The 13,182-nt window shown below is 43.2% G+C and overlaps 1 protein-coding gene across 1 annotated transcript; it reads right to left on the bottom strand.

Annotated features, from left to right (window-relative positions):
• Positions 1 to 1,444: 1,444 nt before the first annotated feature.
• LOC147629610 (uncharacterized) lies at positions 1,445 to 5,171 on the bottom strand. The gene is made up of 3 exons (XM_086811100.1): positions 4,960 to 5,171; positions 4,709 to 4,874; positions 1,445 to 4,600 (listed from the first exon to the last, which is right to left on the bottom strand). Exon 3 carries the CDS (start codon positions 4,343 to 4,345, stop codon positions 1,637 to 1,639), a length of 2,709 nt encoding a protein of 902 aa, XP_086667226.1. The 5' UTR covers positions 4,346 to 4,600; positions 4,709 to 4,874; positions 4,960 to 5,171; the 3' UTR covers positions 1,445 to 1,636.
• Positions 5,172 to 13,182: the final 8,011 nt, after the last annotated feature.

The following is a 13,182-nucleotide window of genomic DNA, read 5'->3' as shown; positions in this document are numbered from 1 at the left end:
ACATGATCACCAAAATTGTTAGTGTTTGATCAAGACTCGACACTTCAGTGGCTCCAAACCACCTAACATGGGCATCATCATCTAGCCAAGCTATATGTTTGTACCCAATGCTATATGTACGTAAGATGTATGAACTGAGGACATTTTTTGGAGGTTATTCTAGATGAGCCAAAGGACTATTCGAAAGGCTTTCGGACATGAGTCACGAGTACCTACCACTATTCATAGTGTAGAAAGTCTTAGCTACGTGATCTACAATACACATCTGCATGTCCATAATTGTGCATAAATGAAAGCTCATAGTATCAGAGTTTCTATCTCATTAGCAAACTGGTAACATGCCCACAACTTAACACAATACCCATTCTATCTCCCTTGAATTGTGGTAACCAGCTCTCCTTCCATCCTATAAACTAGCTTTTTATCCCTTCATTTATCTAGGTATTACCCGTTGCAACAAGTTATTATAATGCAAGACTACACGCTCATGATGTGTCAATTAACATGTTCCTTGATTGGTGGTGAACTGTGGGACTATTTATCTGCCAGCACTCATGGCTCATGGTTGTAGAGGCACTCGAACTCCTTGATGCATATGCTGAGAATGAAAGTGGTTTACATCTATGGGGAGGGAGACATCACCACCCCATGCATTACATCTATGGGGAGGGAGACATCACCACCCCATGCTGAGAATGAAAGTGGTTTACATCTATGGGGAGGGAGACATCACCACCCCATGCATTTCAATTTTCAATTTTCCACTTGTTATTTGCATGATTTCTTTTGACTGGTTGCGAACGAGACCACCAGAAAAGCTAGTGGATAAGACGTCAACTATATTGCAATCGTTTTCTACTAGCCTTTTTTTTCAAACCGGCTTTCTCTCACGCCCAACGTCTTGCTTCCTAGCCTTTTTTTTAAGTCCAACTTCCTCACGCCGGCATCCATCTCTTTTTCTTACCTCGCGAAGCACCTCCCAAATACGCCTTCCTTGCTTGCTAGTGACACAACGGGAGCTCCCAACGCTTGCCTCGTCCTTCCACTGCCCCTTGCCTACCTATCAGAGCAAGCCTTAGACAACATGCCTCATAAACGATCTTCCATACCAAATCCCAGCTTTTAAACTTTGTTTTTAAGCTCCTTGCAACTTTTTGCACCTTCGGATTTTGCAGGTTTATAAATGTCACGAGGTTTGAGCTTCTAACATGCAAGTACCAAAACTCAAAACACACTTTCAAGGGTGTGTGAAGACATGACTTCAAACTTAGACATCAAAAACTCACGTTTTTAGATTCATGGAAGAAATGAAGTGGTTGAGCATGACAAGACATCTGTAACTAAACTTTACCAACACAACATGACAAAACTTTGAGAAACTACCAATGGGCACACCCAATGAAGCACAAAGTTTGATACGAGGCATGCATTGGGAATCTAGGACTGGAAGGAACCTTCGTTTGCCACATTGATAAGAGAGAAGATACAAAGAAAATGGGACAAAAGTGCTACCATTTCTCTCAGGATGTAAGGCGCCTTGTGCCACTGTGGGGTGCTTGGAAGAGGGGAGAAAGGGATACAAAGGAAATGCTACGACAAGACGACGAGATAGGCTTTTCTCTGTGTGTGTCTCTCTCTAAGGAGACGTGATGTTGGGCGCCATGTCCTTCAAAAGCCCAACGACTTGTTGGATAGTGGGGCGTTTGGAGGGGGACTCAGCGGTACAAAGGTAGCCGATACGAAGGACCTCCAGCATTTGGTCCTGAGAGATTTGGTCCTCGCAAGCACGGGGGTCAAGCGCCCGGACAATACCCCTCTTCTCGTGCATGAGCATGCGAACCCAGGCCACCAAATCGCTTGTAGGCCGCCCAAAGCCACCATAATCACCATACTCATCACCATCCTCGTAAGTGTCACCAACAGGCTTTTTGCCTGTAACAAGCTCTAGTAAGACCACACCATAGCTGAAGACGTCTCCCATGGTGCTCACCTCTCCCCCTGCTTGACCATACTCTGGCGGTGCATACCCTGGGCTCCCCCTTGCATACGCTGCCTCATTGCTCCCTGCTAATAACCCTGCTAGTCCCGTATTAGCCAAATGAGGCTCGAACTCCTCGTCCAGCATCACGTTGCTTGCTTTCACATCTCTATGCACCATCTTTGTAGACTGCCCATGGTGTAGAAATGCCAAGGCCCTTGCCACCCCTAATGCCACCTTGTGCCTAACCGGCCAGCTTAGGTTAATTACCTCTGGTAATGGCTCTAAGTTGGCCCTTGTCGCTAAATCCATGCTCACATCGTAGTACAAGCTAGAAAATTGATCCTGTGACCTCTCTGGAGAGCCCAATAGCCATCTGTGCAAGCCGCCATTCTTCATAAATTCGTAGATCACAAGCCGTTCTTCGCCCACTATGCAATAACCCAACAGAGGGACCAGATTAGGGTGCTTAATTTTGGATAACAAGGCAAATTCTGCTGCGGCTGCTTGATTACTGAGAATCCTGCCCTCAATTAGGACCTTAATGGACACATGGAGGCCGCCCGCCAGCACCGCACTGTAGACCGGCCCTAGGCCGCCTTGTGAAACCTGCGTTTCTTTGTTGAAATTGGAAGTGGCTCTCAGGAGGTCTGCAAAGGTGAGGTTGAGAAGAGGCTTCTCAAACATGACCACGGGCACCGAGCTTGCGTTCTTCACATTGGCCACCCATGGCCCAGAGTTGCTTTCAAACGAGAAAGGGCCGGACAAGAACCTGCCGTCCTCCTTGAGAGTGGGTCTCTTCAATGAGAGAGCAGCACCAGGCCACCTTCCTCTCCTTCTGGTGGACAAAAACACAGCAACTAGTGCTAACAAGAAAATCAATGCCACAGCACAGCCAACTACAATGCCCACTGTAAAAGCCCTCTCTCCTCTAGATTTTGACTTTCTTTGCATCATGGGCGTCATTTCTATGTCTGCTGCAGAAGGCCGACAATCCGTCACGCCTTTGAAAGAATCAGGCCCAAATGCTTTCAGTAATGCTGAGTTGCACCCTAAACCCTCATTGTAAGAGAGGTTAAGGTAGCTTAAGGAGCGTAATCCCAAGAGTTGCGATACATTGCCACTCAGAGAGTTTCTGGAGAGGTCTACGTGATTGACAGACCCCAATTGGCCAAAGGAAACTGGAACGCTTCCGTCGAGCTTATTGTTGGACAGATCAATGTAAGTCAGATTGGTTGCTTTGCCTATGCTGTCTGGTATGCTGCCCTCCAGGTGATTAGATGAGAGATCCATGTAAGTAAGACCAGTTAGAGTGCTGAAATCCACGAGGGCAAGGCTACCCGATATCTTGTTGGAAGATAAATCCAGGCGTCCAAGAGAAGGGCTGAAGCTGTTCAAGAATGCAGATACATCTCCAGACAGAGCGTTGACACTGAGATCAAGCTCCCTCAGCTCCGAGCTGAAGAGCGGCTGCACAGTTCCAGAGAGTAGATTACTGCTTAATCTCACCACTTTGGAGGCTTTAAGCTCCGGGATAGAGCCGGTAAATCCATTGTTGGAGAGGATTACTTGCTCAAGCTTGGAGGATGCGTTAAGCACAGAAAGGGAGCCTGAAAACGAGTTACTAGACAGATCCAGAATAGAGAGCCTCTGCAGATCCGCCAGACCGGAAGGCAATTCACCGGTGAGTGAATTGGCGGACAGGTTAAGGGAGATAAGATAGGGGAGATTAGCAAGCTGAGCCGGTAAATTGCCAGTTAAACTGTTGAGAGAAAGGTCTACGAACATCAAGGAAGGGGAATCAAACACGAAGGGAGAGATGTTACCTGCGAAGAAGTTAGAGCTTAAGTAGAGGTATCTGAGGTTGACAAGCTGGCCTAATTGGGTGGGGATAGGTCCAGAGAAATTGTTATGAGAGAGATCTAATCTTTGCAATCTGGCAAGGTTAGATAGCTGGGCTGGGACTTGCTCATGAAAAAGGTTAAGGGAGAGGGAGAGATACTCCAAGTTGGTTAGGGACCATATCTCGATGGGGATTGGGCTCTGCAGAGAGTTGTTGTAAAGGCTAAGCTGCGTGAGAGAGCTTAGCTTACCCAGAGTTGCGTTGGGTATGGCTCCCCTTAACCCCATGCCCTCTAAAAATAGGCCATTCACACCACCACTGCTTGTACACCGCACCCCTGTCCAGGAGCACAGCGGGGAAGAGAAGTTGTAGCTGTGGGACGCCGGTGGCAGTGTTGCTTCTAGGAACTTCTGCAGAGCTGTTGTATCTCCATTTCCTGCTGCTGTCTTTTCTGTTAAACTTGTTCCAATAAAAAGCACACACACAAGCATCCATAGTAGCACACCCTTGCCTCCTCCTTTCATTGCCAATGAGCCCAGCTCCCATTCCTCCAATTTGCGGTGAAGGGGCCTTCACAAAGTGCCTGCTCTCCTCATTGCAGACACTTCAGTGTGTTCTGCCGATTACTGCAAAACTAGCCAGATCTCTTAATCTCGTCAAACTGCCCTCATCTCTTAATCTCTCCTCACAATCTGTCGCCTTCAGTAGTGGTGCCACCCATCTATGGTTGACAAGTCCGTCTAGCCATTTTGATTGCACTTGAAGCAGCGAAGCAGCCGCTTTGCAAGGCCAAAAGAATACATCAAATGATCAGAACTTAACTATTATTTCACACACTGGCTCTTAGCATATCAACGGAGCAGAAACCGCAAGATGAGACCACTAACCTGAACGCCCACTTGCAAGGAGCACGCTACAGCAACGAAGAAGATGGCGAACGCAAGCAGTAAAAAGATAGGGATATAACGATATGAAAACGATTCTAGCAAAGGGAGTAGTACTCAGAGGGGAGACGTGGTAGGCGAACAACAGCCAGCTAGAAAAGCCACAGGCCTGGAGTGAATGCAAAGGAGGTGAGGGTTAGAGGAGCATTAACTGTGACAGAGTGAGGAGCACTGAGAGGGAAAGGTTCTGTCACCTGTGCAAATCGCAAGCCAACAACGACAACGAGCCATGAGTTCAAAATAGATTTTTCGAGGAACTTCAATGGCCTTCATTTTCAATTTCAAAAATAACCATCACGGCCCATGAGGAGAGGCTTCAGAGTCAACAGACGTTGCAGAACGCTCTGCAGCCGTGCAAACGCACAGTGGCTAGTAACTAGAGTCTAGTAGCTGCTGGTTTCTACTAGGCCAAACCAGACAATCCGCCGATCCGGATTCTGGCCTACAGATACATCATATATGGATGATGGTGGGAATTTAACTCGACAGTCTCAAATGAAATGAGGTTTGTGGGTGCCATCCAGGATTTAGATCTACATTAGCTCTGACACTCCTTTGTTGCATCTCCATTCTTGAATCGCTATTCAATACTGTGCTCTTTCTCCCAAAGCACCCAAAAGGTTAGAGCAAGTTGGTTCCATACAAATCCAAAGTTGTTCTAACTCCCGTCTGACAAGAATCTTGAACTAATATGGGCAACCCATTCAGATCCCCACCAAGGCCTAGACACAAGCAGTAAGAGACTCTCAAAAATTGCTTATAGACATTAAAAGGGAATTCACAAAGATTTGTGTGGAGAGAAGGGCTAAGAAGTACATGGAACTTCTGTCCTTATAGCAGAAAGTTAATCAAGGACAGATACATCTTTAAGAGAATTTGATCAAAATGAGAGGTCCTAAAGAAAGAAGATGAAATCCAGTGCCAACGCATCAAACTCTTTATTAAGAGAGTCGTGGGCAAGGTAGATAGATAGACCCTCAAAGCAAATGTTCTCCCTTCTCAAAAAGAAGGCAGAAACTGATCAAATCCCTATGTTGAGAAACAAAAAATGGAATTTGTGCAGAATCATTGTGGTTGAGAACCTGGACATTATAAAATATCACTTCTCCTCGAGAGAAAGAAGATCCGCGATGCAAGACATTTCAGATTGCAGGCAAAAAACAGTACCTCAAAGTGTTGCAGGAACTCTAGAAACAGATATTACTAGTGGTGAGCTAGAGGAAGCGATTATGGCCATGAAAAATGGTAAGAGCCGTGGCTTGAATGGCCTTTCGACAAGATTCTTTAAAACTTAGAAGAACTTCCTACTCAATCCCCTACTTGAGGTCTGGAATGAATCAGTTAAACAAGTGCCCTCCCCTTTTCTGTAAATGAAGGAGTTATCAAACTCATTCACAAGAGAGACCCCAAAGAGGAAATCTCTAACTGGAGACCAATAACAATGCTCACCACATCATACAAAATTTATGCAAAAGCTTTAGCCAGAGGCTTTTTGATCACCTAAAAGACTGGATAAGACCTAAACAAAAAGGTTTCATCAAAGGGAGATATATTCTTGATGCTACTATCGCCCTATGGGAGGGAGTGGAACATGCCCAACAAACCCAACAGGATTGTATTTTCTTTAAAATTGACTTTTACAAGGCATATGATAGATTAGAATGGGATTTTGTCTTACAATCCCTCAAGGATATGGGACTGGGTCCGCACTTCATAAAAATGGTACAAGTGCTGTTTGGGAACACTATGGCCAGTGTTACAGTAAATGGCAACCTAACTGAATTCTTTAAGTTGAGCAGATCTATTTAGGCAAGGATGCCCACTTGCTCCCCTACTATTTGCCATTGCTGCATATGCACTTGGATGGCTGGTTCAGAATGCTATTGAAAAGGGACACATGAAGGGTGTCCATTTACAGAATAATAAAGGTCAAACTTGTCTTTAACAATTTGAAGATGACACTATTGGTCTTATACACAACAACCTTCATTCAATCCGTACCTTCTAGGAGTGCCTACAACTGTTCTCTCTAGCATCAGGATCTATCATTAACCACTCTAAAACTAGAATCAGAACAATGATGTGTGAGCCACCAAAGTGGCTACTAGACCAAGGATGCAAGATCATAAAAGAAGGACAAATTTTTAGACTTTTTGGGATCCCGATGGGATTTGGAGTTTCTATGCATCAAAGGTGGGTTTGGATCCTAGATAAAGTGCAGAGCAAGTTTAGACGTTGGGCCAGTATGCAACACAGTTTGGCTAGAAGAATTGTGGTTCTCTCAAACACATCCTCTTCCCCACTACCATCTACTTTATGTCATGCTAGCGTCCATCCAACTTTGATCTTAAATAGTTAGAGAAAATATGCAAGAAGTTCCTATGGTCGACAAATGCAAATGAATCAAAGATTCCTAAAGTGGCATGGAATGTATGTGCAAGACCTAAAAAGCATGGTGGCTTGGGTACACCAAATATCCTCGACTTTCAACATCGAAGTGGAGGCGATAATTACTATTTACTCAACCCTAAGGCTCTACGGTCGTTCTCCAAGCCTCCAAACTTCAAAGCGTCCAAATGAAGCACGTTTAGTGTGTTGCCAACTCCGAAAATAACCTTGAAAAATCTTAAATTTTCTAAATACTTCCGTGCAGCCTATTTGTCTACTTGAAAAACAAAGCGAGACTTTTCCCGCACAGTGAAATTTGGCAGCGTTTGGGCCCACCATTGACCAATCGACAAATGTGAATGCACCCCCCTCTCTCTCTCTCTCTCTCTCTCTCTCTCTCTGCATCTCTAAGCTGCAGGCTTGTCCCGCTGGCATCACGCGTGCACGGCTGTTATATTGATGATGAATCGTTTTATCCCACGGTTCACCAGCTACCTAGGTACCTACCATTGCTACCAAGGTGCTGATTCAATGACTCTCCTACCGCGCTACCCACTCGAAATCTTTATTTACTTCGTAAGCTCAGCTATTGTCCATAAAACTTTTAGAGGCTGCTTTCACGATCCAGAGTTTACTTGGGAGTTGGGCCCTGGGGTTTATGTATAGAGGATAGGTTTACCTTTAATAATTTCACGGCCAAGTTAACTGCCATGGCAAAACGTTGTAACTCACCAACACATTTGTTGGTAGCCCACCAAGGGTAGCCATTAATTGCCATTCAGTTCACCCATGCCGTAACATATGCCTGCAACAACTCGTCAAAGGAACATAGTTCTTTTTCTTTTTCTTTTTCTTTTTTTAATGGGAGCATTTTGGCCATAAAATACTTCCAAAATTTTAAAATGCCTGTCAAAATTTATATTGAAAAAAAACTTGCTATGTTTCACTAAACTCGTCAATTTTAAAGGGCGAGGGTGCCCATCAAAAATCAAGCCTTTGTGAGGAACATGCTAGCCCAAGCAGCTCAATGTGAAAATTTGAAGCCTTTAGAGGGCATCAAAACCCTTCAAACCTTGTACCGATGGCCTTTTAGAAAATAGAGTTGCAAAAGAAGGCCACTATTTTAGAAAAAATCTCTAAATTCTACACATAAACGTATTTATATATTTAGATATTTTTTGAAGGTCAAGCTAGTATGTGACCTTCAAATTCAAGGTTAGGGTAGGCCTTCAAATTCAAGGTTAGGGTCCGCCAAGTTGTATTTAACAGCTTTAACAGTCTGCAAACAATTAACCCTTGGTGTCAAATCATATCAGCCCTAGGTTAACTAAAGGTGACGATGGGTAGAATTGAGCTCGCATGAACCACTTGGTGGGCAACAAGTACATCTACCCACCAATAGTCCCCAACCCTCATGGGAACACCCACTAAGGGATTCTACAGATCATGGTTGAAATCAACAAAAGGTTTTATTGATAAGAGTTTTGAGCCTATGCACCAGTACAAAGGCTAGACAAATCTGTGTTTAAACCTAGTTAAAGATTTTCCTTCAATTTTAATTTTCTCAATAAATCTCCTCCACCCAATCAGTTTGCACTAGATTGAACCCGGTTGAAGGTTTCCTTTCAATTTCAACTTTCTTCATAATACCAGCCCTGCAAATGTGATTGGTACATCACGTAAAGGAAAAGAGAAAGTGGTTGAGCCCCTTGGTATGCCTAACATTTCTGCAGGGCATTCTCATGTTGATGGAGAGTCTAGTGGCTCAGATATGAGCCTTGATGAGGAGCTTGGGATCCCAGCTATGAGAACACCTGGTGTAAAGAAGGCTATGGAAGCCATGAATGAAAAGCTGCGAAGATCAGGGAGAGTGAAGAACCCTGTGCAGAGATTTACATATGATGGTTATGTGGCACATCACTATGCATATATGGCAAAGGTTGTGCAGGTTGTTGAGCCCACATGTATTGATGAGGCTATTGGAAATGTGTGTTGGGAGAAAGCTATGGATGAGGAGATGGATGCACTATATGGAAATGAAACTTGGGATTTAGTGCAATTGCCTGAAGGCAAGAAAGCCATTGGATGCAAGTGGGTGTACAAAGTTAAACATAAAAGTGATGGAAGCATAAACAGGTACAAGGCTAGATTGGTAGCCAAAGAATATGCGCAGACATATGGGATTGATTATGAGGAAACTTTCAGCCCAGTTGCCAAGATGGCAACGGTGAGAGTTGTGATAGCAGTGGCTGCATCAAAGAAATGGTCTTTACATCAGATGGATGTAAAGAATGCATTCTTGCATGGGGATTTGCAAGAAGAGGTGTATATGTTGCAGCCACCTGGTTATGAGGATGTGGGTCACCCCGAGCATGTTTGCAGGTTGAAGAAAGCCTTGTATGGCTTAAAGCAAGCACCAAGAGCATGGTCTGACAAGATTTCTGAATATCTTGTCACTATTGGCTTTCATGTAGCCAATGCAGATTTCTCATTGTATGTGAGACATGGTGATAGAGGGGTTGTGCTTGTTGTCATCTATGTAGATGACTTGATCATTACGGGGGACCATGATACAGAGATCTTTGATGTAAAGATCTTGCTTAGACAGAAGTTCGAGATGAAGGATCTGGGGGAGCTCAGATATTTCTTGGGCATTGAGGTGATTAGGTCACCACATGGTATTGGATTACTGCAGAGACAGTATGGCTTGGACATGTTGTCCAAGTATGGTATGACAGGCTGTAAGCCTATTTCTGTGCCATTGGATTAGAATGGCAAGTTGAGTGCAGATTCAGGAGAGATCTTGGAGGATCCTACTATGTACAGGAGCATAGTAGGAAGTTTGATCTACATGACGATCACCAGACCAGATTTGAGCTATGCTGTTGGGTTGGTGAGTCAGTTTATGCAGGTTCCACGGAAACCGCATTGGATGCAGTGAGACGCATACTGAGGTATGTGAAGTCTACTTTGCATTGTGGACTATTCTATGAGACTGGGACAGAGATATGTGTACATGGGTATACAGATGCTGATTGGGCTGGTAGTATCTCAGACAGAAGATCTACCAGTGGATTCATGTTTTCTTTGGGGAGTGCTGCTGTGACTTGGAGCAGCAAGAAGCAGCCTACGGTTGCTCTATCGAGTACAAAGGCCGAGTACAGAGGAGTTGCTATGGCAGCATGTGAGGTAGCTTGGTTGAGAAAGCTACTTGCAGATTTGGGTCTATCAGTGGATAGACAAGTTGTCATTTTCTGTGACAACATTAGCAGTATACAGTTGGCTAGGAACCCAGTCTTTCATGCTCGTACGAAGCACATAGAGGTCCACTACCACTTCGTCAGAGAGAAGGTCTTGGCAGGAGACCTTGACCTTGTTTATGTCAGCACAGAGGATCAGGTAGCTGACATCTTCACCAAAGCATTGGGTACAGAGAAGCTCCGCAGATTCAGGGCTTCGCTTGGTGTACATGAGATGGAGTTGAGCTCGAGGGAGAGTGTTGAGATATCGAGCTCGTCTAGTGAGGCGGCGGCCACTGTGATGACCCGCCTGGGGGATAGGCCCCACACTTACACCACTGGCATGGTTGGTGAGATCATGGGAGATATGCGGCCAGTGGGATGACAGGCTGTGTGACAGCCACTCTAGAGACTGGCATAGTTATAGCGCCAGCTCATTTAGTCGGGTTCACACTATAGAGAACCCGTGTATGTATTGGTTGAGTACCTTTCATATTGTGTGTACTCTTATTCTTGTATATGGTGTGTTGAGTGTTGAGTAGAGAAGAAGAAGATTTTCAGCCTCTCACCTTGTGTGTTCTCTATTAGGGTTTTGTGAGTGTGTGTGTGTGCTTGCAAGAGCTCAAGCTCTCTTCCCCCCTGCATCCTTTCAGTTTGTAGACATGAACTGGCCAAAAGACGTTTTCAGCTTTTATTTTCCATATAGACGACTCCTCCAGCTGATGCCAATTAAGCCATCGACGAGGTACTCTCTCTATAATACCAGCATTCACAAGTCGATGGAATACCCATGGGAGGCACTCAAGAGCTTGCCTCTTACCCAAGCCCTTGAGCAAAGAAGGCGTGCGCTTTAGAAGGAATGGGCGTTCGCTAAGTGTAAGATTCCTCCTCAGCCTGAATAATGAATAAGCTTTTACCTCAATCGCTTGTAATCATTCCCTATTTCAGAATGCAAGAAAATATTGTTTTTCCTTGTTTTTGCCTAGAGAGAAAAAAAATATTCTAGAGAGAGGTAATTCAATATTGAGATATTTTTGGATATAAAAATTTTCCTAATATTTAAAATATATTTTCCTGAAACAGAAGTTCAAAATAAATTCTCCAATGTGCATTAGGAATCAATTAAAAATGGTATAAGGGACCTTAGCCTAAGGGTCTAGATTTTCAAAAATTTCTGGATTATGGTCCAATTAAGGTTCCAATGGGCCAATAGGATTAATCCAAGTGTTGGGATGGGATAAATCCAAAGAATAAAAGAAAATACCCAAAAATAAGTAAATGCTCACATAAGATGAAGAGTTGAGTGAGTACAAGGTTTATTAGTTAAAAATTAAGAGATATTAGTAAAAAAAATGAGATATGTAGGAGAAATGATGCATTTTTGACACCTCAGTAAGAGAATGCCACCTCAAGGAGGCGCCTTTTTTATCATGATTACTTGAGTTTTTTAATCCAAAAAATGGGATATCTTTCTCTCTTCTCTTTCTTGGACTAAACTGGATCAAAAAGGGAGCCAAACTGGTCCAAATCTTATCCAAATTGAGTCAAACTGAAGCTGGAAAATTCTAGAACCCAGTTGGACTTAGTTAGTGGCCTCCCTCACCTATAAATAGATCCTCATTCCTTTGTATTCTCATCTTGGAGTTATACCATGCCAGTATTACATTAAAATAATCATATTTTCTATTATCCCTTAATGGAATCATTTTAATATTGCTCATAGTTTTTTACTAATAAACCTTGTACATTTTCAACTCTTCATCTTATGTGAAATATGCACCTCCTTTAAAGAATTCCCTTTCCTTACATATGTGTCATAATGGAATCATTTTAATATTGCTCATAGTTTTTTACTAATAAACCTTGTACATTTTCAACTCTTCATCTTATGTGAGCATTTACTCATTTTTGGATACCCAAAATATCTCATATTTTTAATATTGCTCATAGTTTTTTACTAATAAACCTTCTACATTTTCAACTCTTCACGTTATGTGAGCATTTACTCATTTTTGGGTATCTTCTTTTTACAAATTTGGATTTATCTCTTCCCTACACATGGATTGATGCTATTGGCCCATAGGAACCTTAATTGGACCATAGTCTAAAGATTTCTGAAAATCTAGACCCTTAGACTAAGGTTCTTTATACCTATTTCCAATTAATTCTAATTGCACATTGGAAAATTCTTTTTGAATTTCTGTTTCAGGGGAACTCATCTGAATTATAAGAGATATTTTTCTATCCAGAAATATTCAAAATCTGAATATTCTCTCTCTAGAATAATTTTCCTCTCTCTAGGCTAAAATAGTTAGCAACAGGGTCTTTATATTTCTGAAGAGGGTTGATTACAGGAGAAGATACTAGACATCAAAAAGGGGGTTGGGGGAGGAATCTTACACCATTAGTATACAAGACACCATGATTGGGCACATTCAGGATGCCAAGTCCCCCAAGGAGGCGTGGGACACCTTGGTAAAGCTTTATGAAACAAATACCAAGGCACGTAAGATACAGTTGAAGAATGAACTTCATACTGTGGAGAAAAAGAGCATGTCTGTAAATGACTTTGCGTTGAAGATAAAGGGTATTGTGGAATCCCTTGCATCTATTGGTGTGTCAGTAGAGATGATGATGACAAGGTGGAAGTCTGTCTACGTGGTCTCGGGCCACAATACAAGGCGTTTAAGACGTCTATTCAGACTCGGGAAAACATTCCCAACTTTACAGATTTGGTGTCTATGCTAATTATCGAAGAGAAGAACTTGGGTGAAGACCAACAGTCTTCAC

This window comes from Cibotium barometz, chromosome 17 (genome assembly GCF_041138505.1).
Source record: "Cibotium barometz isolate CiBa-2024 chromosome 17, ASM4113850v1, whole genome shotgun sequence".
NCBI classification, from domain to species: Eukaryota; Viridiplantae; Streptophyta; class Polypodiopsida; order Cyatheales; family Cibotiaceae; genus Cibotium; species Cibotium barometz.
The sequence above is the reverse complement of the archived record's forward strand: the minus strand, read 5'-3'. Positions and strand labels throughout refer to the sequence as shown.